Consider the following 21,374-nt stretch of genomic DNA (forward strand, 5'->3'; position numbering starts at 1 on the left):
GAAGGCACTTGAAGGCTGGTGACTCCTTATCTAGAGCTCTGACTAATTGTTTCAGAAGGCCCAATGTGATGTGCAGGGGTGGCGTCGGCACCTTCCGGGGGTCCATCAGTGGCTCCCACTTGACGTTGTTCCTCCCCACAGAGAACTCGGTCCACTGTGGCCAGTCCCGTCTGCAGTAGTGCCCATTGGTGCCCAGGCAGTAGTGGCTCAGTGGTTGAGGCTCAGGGTTACTGACCAGAAGGTCGGGGGTTCAAGCCCCAGCACCATCAAGATGCCACTGTTGGGCCCTTGAGCAAGGCACTTAACTCCAGGTTGCTCTGGGGGGATTGTCCCTGTAATAAGTGCACTGCAAGTCGCTTTGGATAAAAGCGTCTGCCAAATGCGTAAATGTAAAGGCAAAGATAGCAGGGAAACTTGGTAAAGACCCATCAGAAATGCCAACATTTTGAAGTCTCCTATGACTTCCCAGTCGTACTCATCATACTTCAAGGCATCCAGCAAGGTCTTGATGCTGTTGTAATCCTCTTTGAGGTGCACCGAGTGTGCCAGGGGAAGAGACGGGTACTTGTTACCATTATGGAGCAGCACGGCTTTGAGGCTTCTGGATGAGCTGTCAGTGAAGAGGTGGCACTCATTCTGGTTACAGGCGATCCCGATTGCCTCGAACAGACTGGGCACATTGTGGCAGGAGCAGAGCCCATCTTGACGGGTGAAGAAGCGGGAAAAAGTTTGGTGACACTTCCTCTAATCTGCGACTTATACGAGTTCATCCAACAAGTTCCACTGCTTGAGCCTAGACGTCAAAAGCTCGACATTGGACTTGGCGAGACCACGATCTCAAATCAAGTCGTTGAGGTATGTATGGTTGGGGTAGTGTGGGATTCTCTCCTCAGCTCCACCTCTGAAAGTGTCATCTAGATCTACAACGTCTTCCTCGCTCTCTTCTAAAGACGGCTGGTCTCTCTAGAGGAGTGGGCACGGGGAGCTCAGGGCAGTGTGGCGCCGGGGCGGTGGATGAAAGAAGGTCTGGATACAAGATGGCAGGTGCATTCTTGCCAGTCCGACGTTTGGAAGGGTCCAGCATGCAGAAGTCTCAGTTGCTTGAGAGGTCAGTGGGTTCCCGCCAAATTCTTGGGATAGCTAACTTGGTGCCTCTCTTTTGTACCATCCTACAAAAATACCTTTATTTCACCCATGACTAATGTGTAAGAGAATCTCCCAACAATTGTCCATCTTATCTTCCAGAGTTGTTTTGCAGTGCCCGCAGGTGAAATGAGGTGCCCAGGGTTTGCCTTGATGCCCAACAGGGATGCCGAATAATGCCTTGTAGGCCTCACGCCTTAGCAGATGCTTTCACAGGGTATTATTTTGCTTTTATCTTCATAAATTGGCCGCTGACGTAGTATAATGCATCTGCCGGATGCTTGCAGCCTCTTGATGCCATCTCAGAAAAATGCAGATATGTACCCACTTGGGCAGCTGGCACTAAACTGAACTGGTGGGCTTAAGGCCCCTGTATTTATACTACTACTTATAGAACGTATATTACTGGAACGTTCTAGAAGATACTCCAAGATTACTCAGCACTGGAGTGGTGGTGGCGACGTAGTGGGCTAAAGCACTAAACTGGTAATCCGAAGATTGCTGGTTTGATCCCCACAGTCACCACCATTGTGTCCTTGAGTAAGACACTTAACTCCAGGTTGCTCCGGGGGGATTGTCCCTGTAATAATTGCACTGTAAGTCTCTTTGGATAAAAGCATCTGCCAAATGCATAAATGTAAATGAATCTATCTGGATTGTTCAGGAAACAATGGAATGTGGGGAATAATGGCCATTTTTGAGACTTTTTGAGGCATAAGCAATTTGGAAATAACACTTACTACCCAGGTACTTTTTACCTCTAATAATTAGGAGTTCAAGCCCGAAGGGCTAGTAATCTATTGTAATTCTAAGGATTTTTATTATTTTTAATAATATTCTGCACTAAAACTGATCATGCAGACCAAACCGTAAGTCGTGGAGAGATGAAACTACAGCGTATCAAAGTTTCGGCCTCAAGGTGGCGCTATAGTGATCATGTTGACGTTTTGGCCCATATATCATAAAGCGTTTCTCGCACACTCAAGTGTCTCACATCGTTGAATTCCTTTGCTCAAGACAAACAAAATGTTTATCTCCGATTTAATTTCCGTCACGACAATTTTCGCGCTAATTTGCATAATTCGTAAAACCTTTCGAACTCTTACGCCGTATGTCCGATTCGCACGAAAATTGGCGTGTGTCTACTATGAAACCTCCTGACAAAAATATACATCACGAAGCCAACGAATTGTCAGGCGTCATCCATCTACTAAACGAAAAGGCCAAATGTTACGAAACTTGATAAAGATAGACAACCGGACATTCTGATGAAGCACGCAAAGTTGCAAAAAGTTTCGCCTATAGGGGGCGCAACAACTAAAAATGCTTATAACTCCACAACTGTATTATCAAGGAAGTTGGAAATTGGTATGCTTCTTGTAGGGGCCAAATGTTTACATATTCTACAATATGACTCAGACAAATAAAAAACATGGCCGCCAGCAGCCAATCATATTTCAGCAAAATGGCTTTATAAATGGAGTGAAAATGATTGTATATTATTCAATGTTACCTGCTATTGTGAACTTCATCTAGGACTCCGTAGGTCAATAATTATCAAAGAAAAGTTGAACTTTAGTTATTTAGGGGTTTGCAATTATCATGTGGGGTTGACCAAGTGTATCCAAAAGCCTATAATTCCTAAAATCATTATTCGAACTTCTAAAACCTTTTTGGAGATTGGCTGCTTTATGGCTTTATAACAGTTCAAATGTAAAAAAAAATGTCCGCCATAACAATTATCCTGTTTCAGGATGGTTGAACACAAGACATCAGTCATATTTGACACTTAATAAATCTCACTAGTAAAACAAATGATGAGCCTGTAGTCAGAAAACTGCCTCGCGTAAATACAGTATTTAACATGTTTTTTATTTTGCACCATTTAACTTTGGTTTGCAAGCTCAAACATTTTCAAAATAAATATTTTGAACAGAATTGCTATTATACGCCATTCATCAAAACGAGGAGTACCCACATTATCATCATTTCAAAGATGCTGGAAACCTTATAATCATCCAATGACTCAAATAAAATAATTCAGACGTTCGGTTTATCATAACCTGACCTGAGAGAAGTCAAGATATATGAGGGTGTCTTTAACCATCAAGTTCTGTTCATACTGGGCTAACACGTGTACTGTCCATGGCTCAGAATTGACCGGAACAGTCTTCATGAAACACAGATACATATTAACACATTTATTGACACATTTTGTGTGTCAAAACTCTTGCAGAGTTACTGTCACATGTGAACTTTTGTTGTTAAAGACCTCAGTGAGATTAAATGTAAATTACATCATTCAATTTTTAAATAAAACAAGCAAATTAATTTTAACTTGCAATGACAAGTATAGCCTATAGGTGGCCTCAGTGTTCCCCTTATTCTTGCTTAATCTCTTCATGTCTAGATATTATCACAAGTTATGCATTTGGATGTGTATATATTTATGTTAATTATACATTATAAAAGTCACTTGATTTTTTTAAGTTTAGCCATTTTTGATTTGTCTAGCAAATTTGTTATTTTTTTTTATTTTAGTGGAAGAGGAAAAGTCACAAAATATTGATCAAATATTAAAATCGGTCCAAAATGACTGAACAGAAGTTGCGGGTTAATAAACGAGAAGATGTCCAGGTCAGATTTTACTACCGAAATCAAAAGAAAGAAATCGGAAATATTTTGCATAAAGAAAATAAAGCTGAGTGACTCCGGCCAGGTCTCCTTAGCAACCAAATTGGCCCGGTTGCTAGGGAGGGTCTGGGTATCTCGGCGAGTATTGACGCTGACTATCACACCTGGAGTCGCGAGTTTGAATCCAGGGCGTGCTGAGTGACTCCAGTCAGGTCTCCTTAGCAACCAAATTGGCCCGGTTGCTAGTGAGGGTAGAGTCACATGGGGTAACCTCCTCGTGGTCGCTATAATGTGGTTCTCGCTCTCGATGGGGCGCCTGGTGAATTGTGGATGCTGCGTTGGATGCGTGAAGCCTCCACACGTGCTACGTCGCCACAGTAACGCACTCAACAAGTCGCGTGATAAGATGCGCAGATTGACGGTCTCAGACGAAATCTGGTCTCCCGGATTGAGGCGAGTCACTACGCCACCACGAGGACTTAGAGCGCATTGGGAATTGGGCGTTCCAAATTGGGAGAATTTTTTTTACTGTTTTGTTATACTGTATTTGGTTATAAAATAGGCCTCATTTTCTTTATGCATACTTTTTAATTTTTTCGTCTGTTGATTTGGGAGTGAAATATGCCGTGGTCATTTCTTCATGCGATTCAACCTGTAATCGTTCGTCTAACATTTACATCCGTGCCGTCATTAATCACAGCTCCAATTGTTTTTTAATAGATTTGTGTTTTCTCTCCTTTGGTTTCTCCTCCTCGTCTTTCTCTTCTTTCTTTTGGACTTTCATCTCTTTCTCTTTTTTCCTCTTCAGTCTGTCTTTAGTCTCATCTGTGTCTCGTCTTCCTCGTCCTCTGCGCTGGCTGAAGTTCATCTCTCTTTTCTTCAGAAGTTTGGGGTCTGGGAGGGCTCGGTGTCGGAGGCTCCTGGAAACTCTCTCCCGAGTCGCTCTCTTTGATTTGCCTTCATCGTCATCATCAGCGACCCACCAGAACAGTGTGTCCCATAGAGAGATCTCAGGCTGTATAATACATACAGGTTTTCTTTAATGATGAACTTTTAGATCATAAAACTACTTTGTGTGTCCTTTATAATATACAGAACATACTCTGACAGCATGTGATTTCATGTCAAAATATATATTTCAATACCGTGTCAAAATACAGTAATAAACAGCAGCATTAAAATAAACATTTATCTTTAAAACAGAAGGCAAAGTTCCTTTAAGGCTGCACAGGGTTCAAGTGAATCAGTGAATTGTTTAGGGTAACTAGTTCATTTGCATGAAAGATCTGAACGAACCGATTCACTTGAATGTATCGGAGTTCACTACACTAAATATAAACTAATCAATTATTTTAACCGATTCATTCACATGAACTCTCCGAATGAACTGATTCACTCAAATGAATCGTAGTTCACAACACTAAATATAAACTAATCAATTATTTTAATCAATTCATTTACATGAACTATCCGAAAGAACCGATTCACTCAAATGAATCGTAGTTCACTACACTAAACATAAACTAATCAATCATTTTAATCGATACATTTACATAAACTGTCCGAAATAACCGATTCACTAAAATGAATCAGTTTACATCGCTAAATATAAACGAATCAATTATTTTAATTGATTCATTTACATGAACTCTCCGAATGAACCGATTCACTAAAATGAATCCGTTTACATGGCTAAATATAAACGAATCAATCATTTTAACCGATTCATTTATATGAACTCTCCAAAAGAACCCATTCACTAAAATGAATCGGAGTTCACAACACTAAATATAAACGAATCAATTATTTTAATTGATTCATTTACATAAACTGTCCGAAATAACCAATTCACTAAAATGAATCAGTTTACATCGCTAAATATAAACGAATCAATTATTTTAATTGATTCATTTACATGAACTCTCCGAATGAACCGATTCACTAAAATGAATCCGTTTACATGGCTAAATATAAACGAATCAATCATTTTAACCGATTCATTTATATGAACTCTCCAAAAGAACCCATTCACTAAAATGAATCGGAGTTCACAACACTAAATATAAACGAATCAATTATTTTAATTGATTCATTTACATAAACTGTCCGAAATAACCGATTCACTAAAATGAATCAGTTTACATCGCTAAATATAAACGAATCAATCATTTTAACCGATTCATTTATATGAACTCTCTGAATGAACCGATTCACTAAAATGAATCCGTTTACATGGCTAAATATAAACGAATCAATCATTTTAACCGATTCATTTATATGAACTCTCCGAATGAACCGATTCACTAAAATGAATCAGAGTTCAAAACACTAAATAAAAATCGATGAAACATTTTAATCGATTCATTTACATGAACTCTCCGAATGAACCGATTCACTAAAATGAATCCGAGTTCACAACACTAAATATAAACTAATCAATCATTTTAACCGATTCATTTACATGAACTCTCCAAAAGAACCTATTCACTAAAATTAATCGTAGTTCACAACACTAAATGAATCAATTATTTGAATCAAATCATTCACATGAACTGTCCGAAAGAACTGGCTCACTAAAATAAACGGAGTTCACAACACTAAATACAAACTAATCATTCATTTGAACTGGTTCATTCACTTAAAGTGTCCTAAAGAAACGATTCACTTAAATTATTCAGTTTTCCAGCCCTACATAAGAGGGTGAACCATTCAGGTGAGTGTTTGACTCCCTCGACTCCTTCGCTGCGTTCACAATATAATGTGATAAATTAAGCATTGTGTGATGCTACATCGCTACTCGCTGATGTTCACACTACTTATAAATCATAGTTTAGGTAGTTACTCCCCAACACTGTGTAAATTAAGGTTGTTGTTCTTGCCTCATGGGATGTTGCTCTCTCTCTCTTGATCAGCGTCTGTCTCTCGGCCAGTGTCACGAAATCTTCACTGACCTCCTTATGTCCCCTAAGTGCCTCTGAGTGATGAGAGAACATTAAATCAGTCATGATCATCTGACATGTAGCGTTTGGGTCTATTAATGCCAGTGAATGGTGCACATTTTCAAATTTGGTTTAAATTTTTTTTACATTTAAAGTTGCACTCATCATGAGATGAAGACTCTAGTCATATCGGTAACCTAATAAAATGGGGTAGGGGTGCCTTCATGGGGGCTGCCATTTTTGAATCACATGACCAGCTACTACTCACTTAATCTCAGTAAGCCTCTTGTTATTGGACAATCATGGCTGATTGTGAATACTACATTTCTACAAGGAGGCGGCGAGAACCGGCTTGACGATATAAATAATAGTTTAATGAAGAACTAAACAAAAATATAAACACACACAGGTGTCGGACAGCTGCCCGTAAATCTCTCTCACTGTCCCACTGCCATCTTCGGTCGGCCTTTATCCCTCTCTGAGGCTTGATTAGCCTGATTAGGGGCCGGGTGTGCGGAATCACGACCCCGCCCTCCTTCGTTCTCTCAGGTCGGGGAGCCCCCGGCAACACGTACACCACCCCCCCTTCCCTGGGGAGGGGCTTGCCTAACGCCCCGTCTGCCGCCAGGTCATCCCCGTCTACCTGGACGAGGGGAGGGAAAAATCGATCGTGGTAAATTAAGAAAAACATTTTAAAAAAGAGAGGGAAAGGCCAACAAGGAGCAGCAGTGGAAGAGAGAGAGACAGCTACGGCGTTCTCCGATACGCCGTATCTTGGTCTTCAGCCACTCCTCCAAAGAACGACAGCCGCGCCTCCCCGGACGGATCGGAGGCAGAACTCCGGCCCCTGGCAGACGGAATGCCCTGCCATGTTCTCAGTAAACAGAAGGCGTCTCCCCCGCCCCTGGCAGCGGTTCTCCCGCTCCAGGCAGTCGGCCAGGAGCCCCTCCCCGCTCGTGGTCAGCGGTCTCATATCCTGCTGCGTTTCAGCGGTTCTCCCGCTCCAGGCAGTCGGCCAGGAGCCCCTCCCCGCTCGCGGTCGGCGGTCTCATACCACACCGCATTTCAGCGGTTCTCCCGCTCCAGGCAGTCGACCAGGAGCCCCTCCCCGCTCGCGGTCGGCAGTCTCATACCCCGCCGTGTTTCAGCGGCTGGTAGGGGTCTCCTCCGGTTAGGAGCCCTTTCTCCCTTCGCGGTCGGCGGCCGGTCGTCCACTCTCAGGCGGCCAGGCGGATGTCCGCGGCTGCTCTGCTCTGACTCTACTTTGGCGCACCCCTCCTCCTTTCCGTATTTCGGCACAAGTGTAAAGGGGTTAATGGAAAGGAGGATCTATTGATTTTGAATGATGTTGCATCCACACCACTAGGTGTCACTCTATGTCCAAGATAACATGAACAGAAAGTTACCGAGTGCACCTTTAAGTGTACCATAACTGTAGAGATGAAATACAGCAAATCTGTGTTGACGATCATTAAATTGCATTATAATTAATCTGCATTTTTTTGGCCATTAGCCTGATATCTAGGTATCGGCATTAACTATTAATAAGCCATATTGGTTAAACACTAGTAATGACCAATTCAGTATGATTTTAAACATCGTGCTGGTATAATGATCTTCTGTGGACTTGCCGTTTATTCTCTGTAACGTGCAGCTCAGCAGCAGGATTGTTATGACCAATAACAGACATCGGTTCAGTGTCACGCCCTCCCACGGCGTCTCGATCTGAGACAGATTCTGAATGGACAGAGTTTTACGTAAAGACGCTGGAGAGAGGATGAAAGATGGAGAGAAACAAAGAGAAGATTAAACACGGGTGGGTCATTCTACAATCACCGTGGCATTTACAGCTGATTTTGCTTTATAAAAATAAATGTAAAAATCTTTGTTTTCACGTACTGGCACTGGAGAGAGGATGTTCGCGAGGAACACTCTTCGGAACCTGCTGGACTATTGGAGCTTCCTGAAGAGGACAGAAGATTTATTCATGGAACTGTGAAGTGTGAGTTAGAGGTCATGTTAAATTGGTTTAGCCCTTTGAATAATGTTCAGCTGTCATGTGATGTCACACTCACCTCTCGCACCCTCCTCTGAGCATACATCTCTATAAATCTCTATAGAATGACAGACAGACAGACAGATAGACAGACAGACAGACAGACAGACAGACAAAGGAAGACAGACAGACAGACAGACAAAGGAAGACACAGACAGACAGATAGATAGACAGACAGACAGACAGACAGACAGACAAAGGAAGACACAGACAGACAGACTGATAGATAGATAGACAGACAGATAGAATGACAGACAGACAGATAGATAGATAGATAGATAGACAGACAGACAGACAGACAGACAGACAGATAGATAGACAGACAGACAAAGGAAGACACAGACAGACATATAGATAGATAGATAGTTAGATCATAATTTTTTTAATTAGGGGGAAGGATTAAAAAAACCTTACCAAAACTTTATAGAACTAGTGTCTAAAAAATATCATTTTTTCCTGATTAACAGTTTTTGTTGATTCAAACAATTAACAAAGAAAATTTATTGAATTTTTCACAGAATCCAAATGTAACCCCCATTATTCCCTTTCCCCCCTCCCAATCCCCAACCCCACCCTGACCCCCACGTCACACATAAAACTGTGGAAATAAAATACCCAAATACTTAAAAAATCCGTTATCGGGCAATACACTGTCAGAGCCAAAGCTTCGGATTTAGACCAATTAACTCTGTATCCTGAGAACTTAGAAAAAGAATTAATAATTCTGTGGAGGCAAGACATAGATCTCGTAGGGTCAGAGATGAATAATAAACCCATACCTCCCGCCACTACCCCTGGAAAATCATCTACCTTATCATGGCTGCTAATGGTTCCAGGGCAAGACAGAATAATAATGTGGAAAGAGGGCAACACTGCCGGGTGCCCCTATCCAGAGTAAAATAATCTGAAATTAATCCATTCGTTTGTACCGCCGCTATCGGGTGTCTATAAAGTAATTTAACCCATCCAATAAAAGTATTCCCGAACCCGTATATTTCCAAAATCTTAAAAAGATAATCCCATTCTACCATATCAAACGCCATTTCGGTGCCAACTGAGAAGTAGCGATCATTCTCCACTGACCACATGATATTGATGAAACACCTAATGTTATCAGAAGAGCTACGGCCCGAATAAACCCCACCTGATCAATATGTATAAGAGATGTCATAACGTAATCGGTTAACCAACATTTTTGACAATATTTTTACGTCTAGCTGAATCAGGGAAATTGGACGATAGCTTTTACACTCGCTTGGATCTTTGTCCGTTTTGAAAATCCGACTGATCTGGGCATGTGTCATGGTTGGCGGAAGCTTTCCATTCTTTAATTATTCTGTATAAATTCTGTATAAATATAAAATGATTCTTGCCTGTAAACAAGACCTTAATTACCTCACCTAGCTCCTCCAAGGTTATCTCAGAATCAAGAGAATTTTTTTGCTCAGTCGTCAGTTTTGGGAGATCTAATGGTTCCACAAAGTTTCTAATATCCTCTTCAGTAGACGAAGATGTGGAACTATAAAGATCAAGATAGAAATATTAAATATTAAAAGCATTATTAATATCAATGGCTGAGTTAAATATTTCACCACCAGTAGATGAGGGGAATGGTAGAAAAAGACTCTCTCTGTTTAATACATATAGCCATATGCTTCCCTGCTTTGTCCCCCGACAGAAAATATGACTGTCTTGTCCTGAATAGCCAAAACTCCACCTTCTGTGACAAAATAGTATTATATCTGCATTCCAAAGCGGGTCAATTATCTGAGGCCATCAGACAACATTCGGCTCTTCAGCTGTGCCTTGGCACTTTTAATATTCCCTTACAATTCCACGAGTTCTCATGCTTTGGATTATTTGGTGAAAGCGGCATACTGTATGATCCGGCCCTAAGAACGCCTTAAGTGCATCCCAAGCCACGCGCTCAGAGGATACTGAGGACCAGTTGATCTCCATATAAACATTGATTTCAGCCTTTAACATTTGTTGGAATTCAGGATTATGCAAGAGGGATACATTAAAGCGGCAACTATATGATTTCTTTTTCTCTGTATGAGGCAACACCTCTAAACTCACCAGGGCTTGATCTGAGACTAAAATGTTTCCAAATGAGCAATCAGTGACAGATGAAATTAGGGACTGGCCGTGGCTACTCTGTTGGGATGGATGGTAGTGGCGAGGACTCTACTTTGGCGCACCCTTCCTCCTGTCTGGATTTTGGCACCAGTGTAAAGGGATTCATGGAAAGGAGGAGGTGAGAACCGGCTTGACAATGTATCTATTCTAGAGTAAATCTTATGGACTGATGAAAAAAATGTGTAGTCCCTACCAGATGGGTTTAAAAGTCTCCAAATATCTGTAAGACCAAGATTTTTTACATATCCTGTGAAGCATCAATGTTGCTCTAGTGGGATTATACACTTTTGCAAGGACTGAGTCCAACAAAAGATTAAAGTCTCCTTCCAATATTATATCATGAGGGGTGCCAGCAGCTTGCAACATCCCTTCAAGATCTATAAAAAAGCCCTGATCATCGACATTTGGTGCATAAATATTAGCCAAAATAAGACTTTGTCCCTGAATTTCAGTTGTCCCCCAATTTCTTTTCACTCTGTTTGAGACATTTGAATTCATGTTTACTTCTCAATGTAATGACTCCCCTGCTCTTACTCGAGCCAGCACTAAAGAAAACATGTCCACCCCATATCTTCCCAAAGTTTCCAGCTTCCTGCGGAGAAATGTGCATTTCTTGAAGAAACACTATATCATATTTCTTACGCTTAAGAAAAGAAATAACCTTCCTCGTTTTTATGGGGTGCCCCAACCCATTCACATTCCACGTGGAGAGAGATTTTGACAGTTTTACAGTACTGTGCAAAAGTCTTAGGCACTTAAGGAGTTTCACAAAAGCATTAAGATGGTTATTTATATCTTCAGCTTTAGTGTGTCAATAAAAGATTAGAATAGAAGAACAGGGAGCCCTGCAACAGATGTCATGACCCCCACAAAACCCCCCACTGAACATCGAATCAGTCTGGGATTACATAAAGAGACAGCCGAAATAGATAGAAGAACTGTGGAAAATTCTCCAAGAAAGTTGGAATATCCTATCTCCAACAACCAAGAAAAACTGTGTCCAGGTGTACCTAGGATCATTGGTGCTGTTTTAAAGGCAAAGGTGGTCACGGTGATTTCGCTTTATGTTTACTGGACTTTGTATGACATTAAGTGATAAATGAAAACTATTCATGTCATTATTTTTGAAGACATTCTCACGACAGGGCTGGACCGGTAATCTGGTGGACCTGCACACTTTGGGGTCGTTCAGGGGCGGAGAGTCCATTGGGAGAACCGATTGGTCGTCCGCGAAATGGGGCAAATGGGCCACAATAAGCTAGTTAGCCACCGTGTGAATAAAAACGGACCACAAAACGGTGCTGCGATATGCATAAAGTACAGCAACTTTTGGCGAGCTGAGGCATGTGAATGTTTTACGGCCATCCTTAGCATCTATTCTCAATTTGGCCAGGAACATCATTGCAAAAGCGACCTTCCGTTGATGTAAATGTTTCTTGCATTCCTTGAATCGATCACGTTTCTTTCTTGTCGAGTTCTTTTCTGGGAACAATGCTGTGGTTCTTCCGAGAAAGCCTTCCTTTACTCCTCGACCTCACGTAACACAAGATCTTTATCGGATGTTCTCAGAAATTTGGCCAGAATTGATCGGGGCCGGTCTCCCTCAGCAGATCGCCGAGCCGGAACCTTGTGAGCTCGCTCGATTTCCAGCTTATGGCCGACTATGTCAAGCAGACTTGGAAAGAGCCTATCCAGGAATTCCACCATATTCTGTTTCTCCCACGATATGGACGTTATTCTGCCGGCTACGGTTTTCCATGTCCTCCAACTTCTCCCAGACATGCTCCGAATCCACCTTGGTCGCTAGCGGATTAGCAGATATTTCCCTCTCCGATGACTCCAGATAATCGATCCATTTCTCAACATCCCCCACTCCAGTCTCCATGGCAGTGATCAATCGACATATCACAGCAAGATCCTCCAAGTCAGCAACAACCTTCGTCAGCATTGCTGACATTTTCTACACCTCTCGCCGCGTTTCCCGCATCTCTCCAACCAAATCAACTCCCTGGCCCATGGCCTGCTCATGGGTGTCAGCTTGGTAAATGGTCTGCACTTATAATAGTGCCTTTTTTTAACCTTAGAGGTCACCAAAGCCCTTTACACGGCAGGCGCTAGCCTGCCATTGGGAGCAACTTGGGGTTCAGTGTCTTGCCAAAGGACACTTCGGCACGTGGAATCGAACCACCAACCCTGCGATTAGCTGCCGACCCACTCTACCAACTGAGCCACAGCCGCCACACAGCCCAGCTTGAGTGTCTTTTAATGAACAGTTATGGATCAGAGTGTATCGAATCTCACCGGTTTATGTCATTAAAAGTGATAAAACTAGTTCACCCATCCGAACCTCACATGGCGTCACATGACTCCTCCTAAAAATAACATAACACTTAAACTCCCTGTATATCTCTGCTTTAATGCCCCTTAGAAATGTCTTATGAGGGTTTTGAACCGTACAGGTGTTGCCTCTTTAATGTCCTCCGGTTGGGAACAAATCCTATAAAATCTCATGAGATTTAACATACATATACAATGATATATACTGTAGAATGATTATTAGAATATAAGGCTTGTTTGTCTAGTAATCGTGTGGAAAGTCTAAAGAATAAAGAAAGATATGCAGCAAGAGAGCAGTCTGATTGTGTGCTGGTTGGTGTCATATTGCTCATGTCAGTCAGGGCCATTCTGTTGTATTATTAGACACACTGTTCACTTTGACACCACAAATAGTGTTGATGCTTTCAGCTCTGATCTTAATTTAGCAGAAAGAGAGAGAACTTTGTTTCAAAGACATCTTGACCCCTGACCACAGAGTAGAAATATGTGCATGTCCATCGTGTCCCTTTTGTTTTATCAATTCTGAAACAATGTCTTACCTGTTCGACTTCCTGTTCGCGACTGTCTCAGAGGTTTCAGTGAAGGAACTTCGGGGAGTGGTTTACAGAGTTCTTCCTCAAATGTCTCAAAGGAGCTTTCGTCCATCACTCAACTGATGGAGAGATGAAAGGTGATTATATAAAGCTGGTGTCCTCGTAAAACTCCAGGTGTAATGAGTTAGTTTCAAACAACAAATGTAGTTGTTACATGTCACACAGTGGCGGTAGGATAAAGAGATTTTGAAATGCTTCATACGGTGAAGTGTCCACGTTCAGAAAGAACGTGGACACTTAAATCACTCTTAAGAGTCCAATATTTTCTGATCACAAATGTCCCCTTGTGTCCGAATAGTCTTAAAATAGGCACACGGTTCGGTCAGATAGCATCGGACTTTCTAATAACTTCATCTTTGACCCCTGTATTGCTGAGGCTTACCTGCATGGAGGTGAACAGGAGACCCGCAGAGGAGCAGTTACAGAGTGACGCTTCAGGGAGAGCACTGACCAATGAGTCACTCACACACACACACACACACACACACACACATACACATGACAGCCATGCACAGGTGCAGCACAAAAAAAAGGAAACAGAAAGCACTGAAGCCGTGCCACTGCAGGACGCTGATAATTCCCATTGGCACTCATGGACTGCTGAGATGGCATGTGATGAATGAAAGAGTTGATGACTGTAGGGAGGGGGATCTTGCACTCCAAAAAATTATTTCTCACCACGTGCCCCACCGAGAGCAAGAACCACATTATAGCGACCACGAGGAGGTTACCCCATGTGACTCTACCCTCCCTAGCAACCGGGCCAATTTGGTTGCTTAGGAGACTTGACTGGAGTCTAATACCCCACGAGGAGGTTACCCCATGTGACTCTACCCTCCCTAGCAACCGGGCCAATTTGGTTGCTTAGGAGACTTGACTGGAGTCTAATACCCCATGAGGAGGTTACCCCATGTAACTCTACCCTCCATAGCAACCGGGCCAATTTGGTTGCTTAGGAGACTTGACTGGAGTCTAATACCCCACGAGGAGGTTACACCATGTGACTCTACCTTCCCTAGCAACCGGGCCAATTTGGTTGCTTAGTAGACTTGACTGGAGTCTAATACCCCACGAGGAGGTTACCCCATGTGACTCTACCCTCCCTAGCAACCGGGCCAATTTGGTTGCTTAGGAGACTTGACTGGAGTCTAATACCCCATGAGGAGGTTACCCCATGTAACTCTACCCTCCATAGCAACTGGGCCAATTTGGTTGCTTAGGAGACTTGACTGGAGTCTAATACCCCACGAGGAGGTTACACCATGTGACTCTACCCTCCCTAGCAACCGGGCCAATTTGGTTGCTTAGTAGATTTGACTGGAGTCTAATACCCCACGAGGAGGTTACACCATGTGACTCTACCCTCCATAGCAACTGGGCCAATTTGGTTGCTTAGGAGACTTGACTGGAGTCTAATACCCCACGAGGAGGTTACCCCATGTGACTCTACCCTCCCTAGCAACCGGGCCAATTTGGTTGCTAAGGAGACCTGACTGGAGTCACTCAGCACGGCCTGGATTCAATCTCATGACTCCAGGTGTGATAGTCAGCGTCAATATACCCAAGTGCCCCCGCCAAATTATCTTTTAATATTCCGAGTGTTACTCATCGCAAATAAATATTTACTGGTAAAAATTCCAATTACAGATCTGTACAATTCAATATTTGCTCGTAATTTGTTTCACATCAGCCTAGTTTCCGTCCACCTTTCGTGCTGTTTCGTGCTGGACAAAGTGAAAATGTGAAAAATAAAAATGCAACATTTGCCGCCTTCTGCCTGTTTCCATTCAAATGGGCTTTTATGGATAATAATGGTGTGTGTGATGACGTCATGCGTAATAAAACTCTTTGTCGCGTAAGGTTTGGTTTATCTGCCCTGAAGCCGTTTCCATTCAGAAATGTGTTTATCGCTAATTCATCTCCAGATGTCCCTGATGTTCTCCTCTGAAGTTTGGGTAAAATGGGATTATTGAGACAATTCAGTGAAATTATCCAGTTTACTGTTTAATAAACAAATAAAAGCAATCAGAAGAGGAATTGCACTAGTGAGCTGTTCCCTTCTGATGGGACTGTAATATCGGTCCTGATGTTGCGCCTATCGCAGGTTGCCATCGGTTACGACCCGAAAGCGGATCGTCATGACCCTGTTCGAGCTGCAACCTGCACCAAGCACTGGGGGAAACTTTCAGTCTTAATATATCAGGATCATCAATGGACGTGTTTCTGAAATATAGCTATAAACATATATATTTTTTTCGTTTGGTAATTCATTTTTTTAATTTCATGTTTTTTTCATTTGATAATTTATTGAATTTAATACAGGGAATTTTGCCGGCATTTTTTCAAAAGTAAAACTAAACAATAATTTAATAGAATTGGGCTTTAAGTGTTACAAAGGAACAAAATAAAAACAAAGCACTGATGATTTTCTCCTAGTATTGTGTGTTTATTCTTAATTTAATCTTAATTCTTAAATTTTATGCACACAAATGATGTTTTTTGTATTGTGGAATAATTCGGTGACTGTCGTCTATTATTGTGAATAATGTGCAAAAGCATCTTTAATAAATAAACGGATGATTACAGCGATTAAATGAATCACAAACAGTGTTCGTTTATTAGTTCTCCTTGTGCTTGTTGATGACCGGTGCATGATACGAGATATTAGTGTTGCACTCCTGGAAGTGTCACAGATCGGATCAATATCCCGTAAAGATCAATCCATAATCACGTACAATACATGATCTTTCAATACTGTCGTTATGGTAACAGGCTAACGTCATGTGACACTACATTTTTGCGTTAATGCCGATTTTATCGACAAAAAGTGTTTCCGAACCAGTTTTTTCACGACATTTGATGTATCGACACAGAGTTTATGCACTTGAGTTAAACGGAAAAATATGATGTCGACATTTGTGACATTTTAGCGATAACGTGTGTTTTCGTCAGCTTCATTTTGATGCACTAAAAACTTTTTCCGCACTGTCCTTGGTTGGAAACGTAGTTATTGACTCCCGTTCATTTTTTGAGAAAAGAGACCTACCATCCAATTTGTACTAGGACGAATTCCAATTAGAGAGTTCTGTAATTGCATTTCTACTAATAAAAATGAACATTAATGATAAGTTTAATAAATGTACTACTTTAATACTAGTAAAACGGCAAATTCAGAGCTCTGTCTGCAGTTTTACTAGTAAAAAGCAACAATAAAGCTCATTAATTGCAACTCTTACAAGTAGAAAATGTATTCTAGAGCTCTCTAATTGAAATATTACTAACAGAAATACACTTACAAACATTGGCGGATTTATGTATGGGCGATGGGGTGGCATTGGGTGCTTGTCACGGGCGGCACTGACCCCATCACCCCTGGAGTCGTGAGTTTGAATCCAGGGTGTGGTGAGTGAATCCAGTCTGGTCTCCTAAGCAACCAAATTGGCCCGGTTGCTAGGCAGTGTGGAGTCACATGGGGTAACCTCCTCGTGGTTGCTATAATGTGGTTTTCGCTCTCGGTGGGGCGTGTGGTGATTTTTGCGTGGATGCCGCGGAAACACTCGCTACGTCTCCATGGTAACGTGCTCAACAAGTCACGCGATGAGATGCACGGATTGACGTCTCAGACGCAACTGAGATTCGTCCTCCGCCATCCGGATTGTCACTACGCCAGCACGAGCGCATTGGGAATTGGGCGTTCCAAATTTGGGACAAAAAGTCCCAAATAATAAATGTATTTGCCTTTGTGTAAGAACAATACAGTTTGGTTGAAATGTGTTGACCCTCTTCTGTGTAATTTTGATATGTGCTCTCTAGATATGACTCGGGTCACTCCTACAATGTAAGTCTATGGGGTTTGAAGCACACCTCTAATGATTTGAGGGGTCATATATGTCTCTAATGGGACCACTTACATACTGTTAGTCTAACAACACAATAAAGACCATTTCAAAGAGAGAGAAGCTACCACAAGAGGGCACTATAACTCCTTAAACCACTGGGTGATCAACAAATCTGACCTAAATTCGATTGTGAGTTCAATTAACACCCACTGATACAGTATGAAGAATTCACATGTTTCTATTGATCATGGGATAAATATTGGAGGGGTTGTACTTGCTTGTTTTGATTATTAGGGGGGTTACCTCCCCCCCATCGCACCTGGAGTATTCGCCCATGGGTATAGATGATTTAGAAAATAAAATTGGGCTTCAGTGTAATTTGTTCATGTCTGGTCTTTCTCATGGAAATAGCTGCACCATCATCATCATCATCATCATCATCCTCAGACTGACAGGTAAAGTGTCTGTCTCTTCTTGAAGGTGAGACAGACTGACAGTGTGTCTGACAGCAGCGGACGGAGAGCTCTTGGCTGTCTGCTCTCATTACACTGCTTGTAAAGAGAGAGAGACAGTTTTTCAGATGTTACAGAAGTGGAAATGGCGTCTCGCTGTGACCTTCACAGCACTGAGCGCGTTCTTGCCGTCAGTAATGTGTTTTAGCGCCTGATGTTAATATATGCTGCTTCAGGGGGGAGAAATGATGGGTTTATACTGGAAGACAAGCATGAAATCATCAGTGGGTCTTTGTAAAAACAGTGAATGTTCATATGTGACTGGCCATTTCACAGACACTTGCTCTTTCAATAATAATAATAATAATTATACAATTATTAATAATGCAAAAATCAGGGGTCTGGGTATCTCAAGTGTATTGACGCTGACTATTACAGTCGTGAGTTTGAATCCAGGGCGTGCTGAGTGACTCCAGCCAGGTCTCCTTAGCAACCAAATTGGCCGGTTGCTAGGGAGGGGAGAGTCACGTGGGGTAACCTCCTCGTGGTGGTGATTAGTGGTGCTCTCAATGGGGCGTGTGGTGAGTTGTGTGTGGATCGTGGAGAGTAGCATGAGCCTCCACATGCTGTGAGTCTCCGTGGTGTCATGCACAACGAGTCACGTGATCAGATGCGCAGATTGACGGTCTCAGACGTGGAGGCAACTGAGACTCGTCCTGCACCACACGGATTGTGACGAGTAACTGCGCCACCATGAGGAACTACTAAGTAGCGGGAATTGGGCGTTCCAAAATTGGGAGAAAATTGGATGAAAAAAAAAATACAAATTAATAATGCAAAGTATAAAGTATTGTGTAAATGGTGTAAACAGCTTATATTGGTGGGTTCTTTTTAGGAAACTATCATCTGTGTGTTATGCATTTATTTTATTTTAAATGGTTGTATTTTGGGTCATTTGCCTGGTCAGAAATTGATGTGGACTCGGGGCAAAAATGCCCCAAAATGCTAAATGTAGGGGCAAAAACAAATGTCCTAAGATTTCCCTCTTGACATCAATTTTTTAAATATTTTATTCTAAGCTTATACATGTAATCACAACATTTGATTTGATGCTGATTAAATTGATTGGTAACAACCTTACTGAATTACTTTTGAATTGATGTCTATACATTTATTCAAGTCAAGAATTTTACATAATAGGGCGATGCAGTCGTTTTTATAAAATGCCCTCATAAAAGTAAAAAATGCCCCTAAAAATCTGATCCGGTGGGATCTGATTTTATTATGCCCCAGGATAAAAAAATAAAGGTATATTCCTGATTTAACACAAGTTAATCTCAATCATCAGCATTTGCGGTGTAATTACCACAAAAATTAATTTCGACTCGTCCCTCCTTTTCTTTAAATCTGGGTTCCAGTGAGACACTTACTATGGAAGTCAATGGGGTCAATGGAAGTCAATGGAAGTCAGTGGGGTCAATGGAAGTCAGTGGGGTCAATGGAAGTCAATGGGGTCAGTGGAAGTCAATGGAAGTCAATGGGGTCAGTGGAAGTCAATGGAAGTCAGTGGGGTCAATGGAAGTCAATGGACGTCAATGGAGGTCAATGGAGGTCAATGGAAGTCAATGGACGTCAATGGGGTCAATGGAAGTCAATGGAAGTCAATGGGGTCAATGGAGGTCAATGGAAGTCAATGGAAGTCAATGGGGTCAATGGAGGTCAATGGAAGTCAATGGGGTCAATGGAAGTCAATGGAAGTCAATGGACGTCAAAGTCAATGGGGTCAATGGAAGTCAATGAAGTCAATAGGGTCAATGAAAGCCAATGGACGTCAAAGTCACTGGAGGTCAATGGAAGTCAATGGAAGTCAGTGGGGTCAATGGAAGTCAATGGACGTCAAAGTCAATGGAGGTCAATGGAAGTCAATGGGGTCAATGGAAGTCAGTGGAGGTCAATGGAAGTCAATGGACGTCAATGAGGTCAATGGAAGTCAATGGGGTCAATGGAAGATAATGAAGTCAATGGGGTCAATGAAAGCCAATGGAAGTCAGTGGGGTCAATGGAAGTCAATGGGGTCAATGGAAGTCAATGAAGTCAATGAAGTCAATGGGGTCAATGGGGGTCAATGGAAGTCAGTGGGGTCAATGGAAGTCAATGGGGGTCAATGGAAGTCAATGGAAGTCAGTGGGGTCAATGAAAGTCAATGGAAGTCAATGGGGTCAATGAAAGTCAATGGAAGTCAATGAAGGTCAATGGAAGTCAATGGGATCCATTTTTGGAGGGTTTAAAGTCAGAAATGTGAAGTTTATAATTTTATAAAAGCACTTTCATTCTTCTGTTAAAACTTGTGTATTACTTGAGTTGCAAATGTTTTTCAATTTGTTTAAATAGTCATTTTTGCAGGATTGCGGCATTACGTTGTCATGGCAACGAAGTAAAATTGTCTATCTTTCCACAGATGTGGTCAGTAAGTGATTTAATGACAGTAAAATCATGTTAACACACATATTGTTTATGTCTTGTGTCTATACTTGTGAAACAGTATTTTAATGTTTACAGATTTTTTGGTAACCAACATTATGACACAAATGCTGTCGATTGAGCTGAACTTGCAATAAACCGGGAATATTCCTTTACATGGTTCAAACAGAGTTCAGTTTATCTTCAATATTTCCTCGGTCAACGGGTTTGACAGAAGGTGTGACATTTCATGGTTTAGAAATGACAGGATGTAAGGTTTGATTTCTGGAGCGTTGACTACATACAGCTCCATCCACAATATCTCACTGGGTTTAAATCTATTTAAAGGGGTAGTCAGGTTGTTCCTTTTGCACACCTGAGCGATCTGTTATAGTCTGAAGCAGGAACAAATGAACTTCAGAGTCTTGAAGGTGTTTGTGGCCTCTCAGAGCCCCCTGCGAGGGTTTAGTAGAGGGTAAAAAAGTGGGCTGATGCCGCCCTGGGCATCCCCGTGCCCTATATACACCACCATCACACAACTGAAGGAACAGCAGGTCTGTGCTGTGTGATGTCCTGTTTTATTCTCTGTGAGAAGTGACACTATTCTTTGTTCTTCATAAAGGACACAAGCTGAGCTCAATGTAGATTTAAAGGGACAGTACACCCAAAAATGACAATATTTACTCACCCTTGTGTCATCCCAGATGTGTGACTTTCTTTCTTCTGCAGAACACAAATGAAGATTTTTAGAAGAATATTTCAGCTCTGTAGGTCCATACAAT

General features: G+C 41.9%; 1 protein-coding gene across 5 annotated transcripts; it reads right to left on the minus strand.

Moving 5' to 3' along the window:
* Window positions 1-2,990: 2,990 nt before the first annotated feature.
* LOC127645814 (uncharacterized) lies at window positions 2,991-14,337 on the minus strand. Of its 5 annotated transcripts, none has more exons than XM_052129497.1 (8): window positions 14,224-14,255; window positions 13,788-13,900; window positions 10,173-10,291; window positions 8,792-8,820; window positions 8,616-8,679; window positions 8,348-8,482; window positions 6,657-6,751; window positions 2,991-4,792 (listed from the first exon to the last, which is right to left on the minus strand). In XM_052129497.1, the coding sequence occupies exons 4-8, from the start codon at window positions 8,816-8,818 to the stop codon at window positions 4,472-4,474; spliced, it is 642 nt and encodes a 213-aa protein (XP_051985457.1). In that variant the 5' UTR covers window positions 8,819-8,820; window positions 10,173-10,291; window positions 13,788-13,900; window positions 14,224-14,255; the 3' UTR covers window positions 2,991-4,471. The 5 variants fall into 5 exon arrangements, with proteins under 5 accessions (XP_051985457.1, XP_051985454.1, XP_051985455.1 ...); XM_052129494.1 differs by having other exon boundaries at window positions 8,792-8,991; XM_052129495.1 differs by having other exon boundaries at window positions 8,792-8,991; window positions 10,168-10,291.
* Between the last annotated feature and the right edge of the window lie 7,037 nt (window positions 14,338-21,374).

This window comes from Xyrauchen texanus, chromosome 6 (assembly GCF_025860055.1).
Source record: "Xyrauchen texanus isolate HMW12.3.18 chromosome 6, RBS_HiC_50CHRs, whole genome shotgun sequence".
Classification (NCBI taxonomy): Eukaryota; Metazoa; Chordata; class Actinopteri; order Cypriniformes; family Catostomidae; genus Xyrauchen; species Xyrauchen texanus.

Bases quoted from the DNA above. Each gene is read 5' to 3' on its own strand.
- LOC127645814 (XM_052129493.1), bottom strand. From the start codon at position 13,893: ATGGACGAAAGCTCCTTTGAGACATTTGAGGAAGAACTCTGTAAACCA. The intron at 8,821-13,787 runs GTAAGACATTGT...AGAGATTTATAG, and splicing joins GCGAACAGGAAGTCGAACAG to AGATGTATGCTCAGAGGAGG. The intron at 4,793-6,656 runs GCAAGAACAACA...TGTATTATACAG, and splicing joins AGAGAGCAACATCCCATGAG to CCTGAGATCTCTCTATGGGA.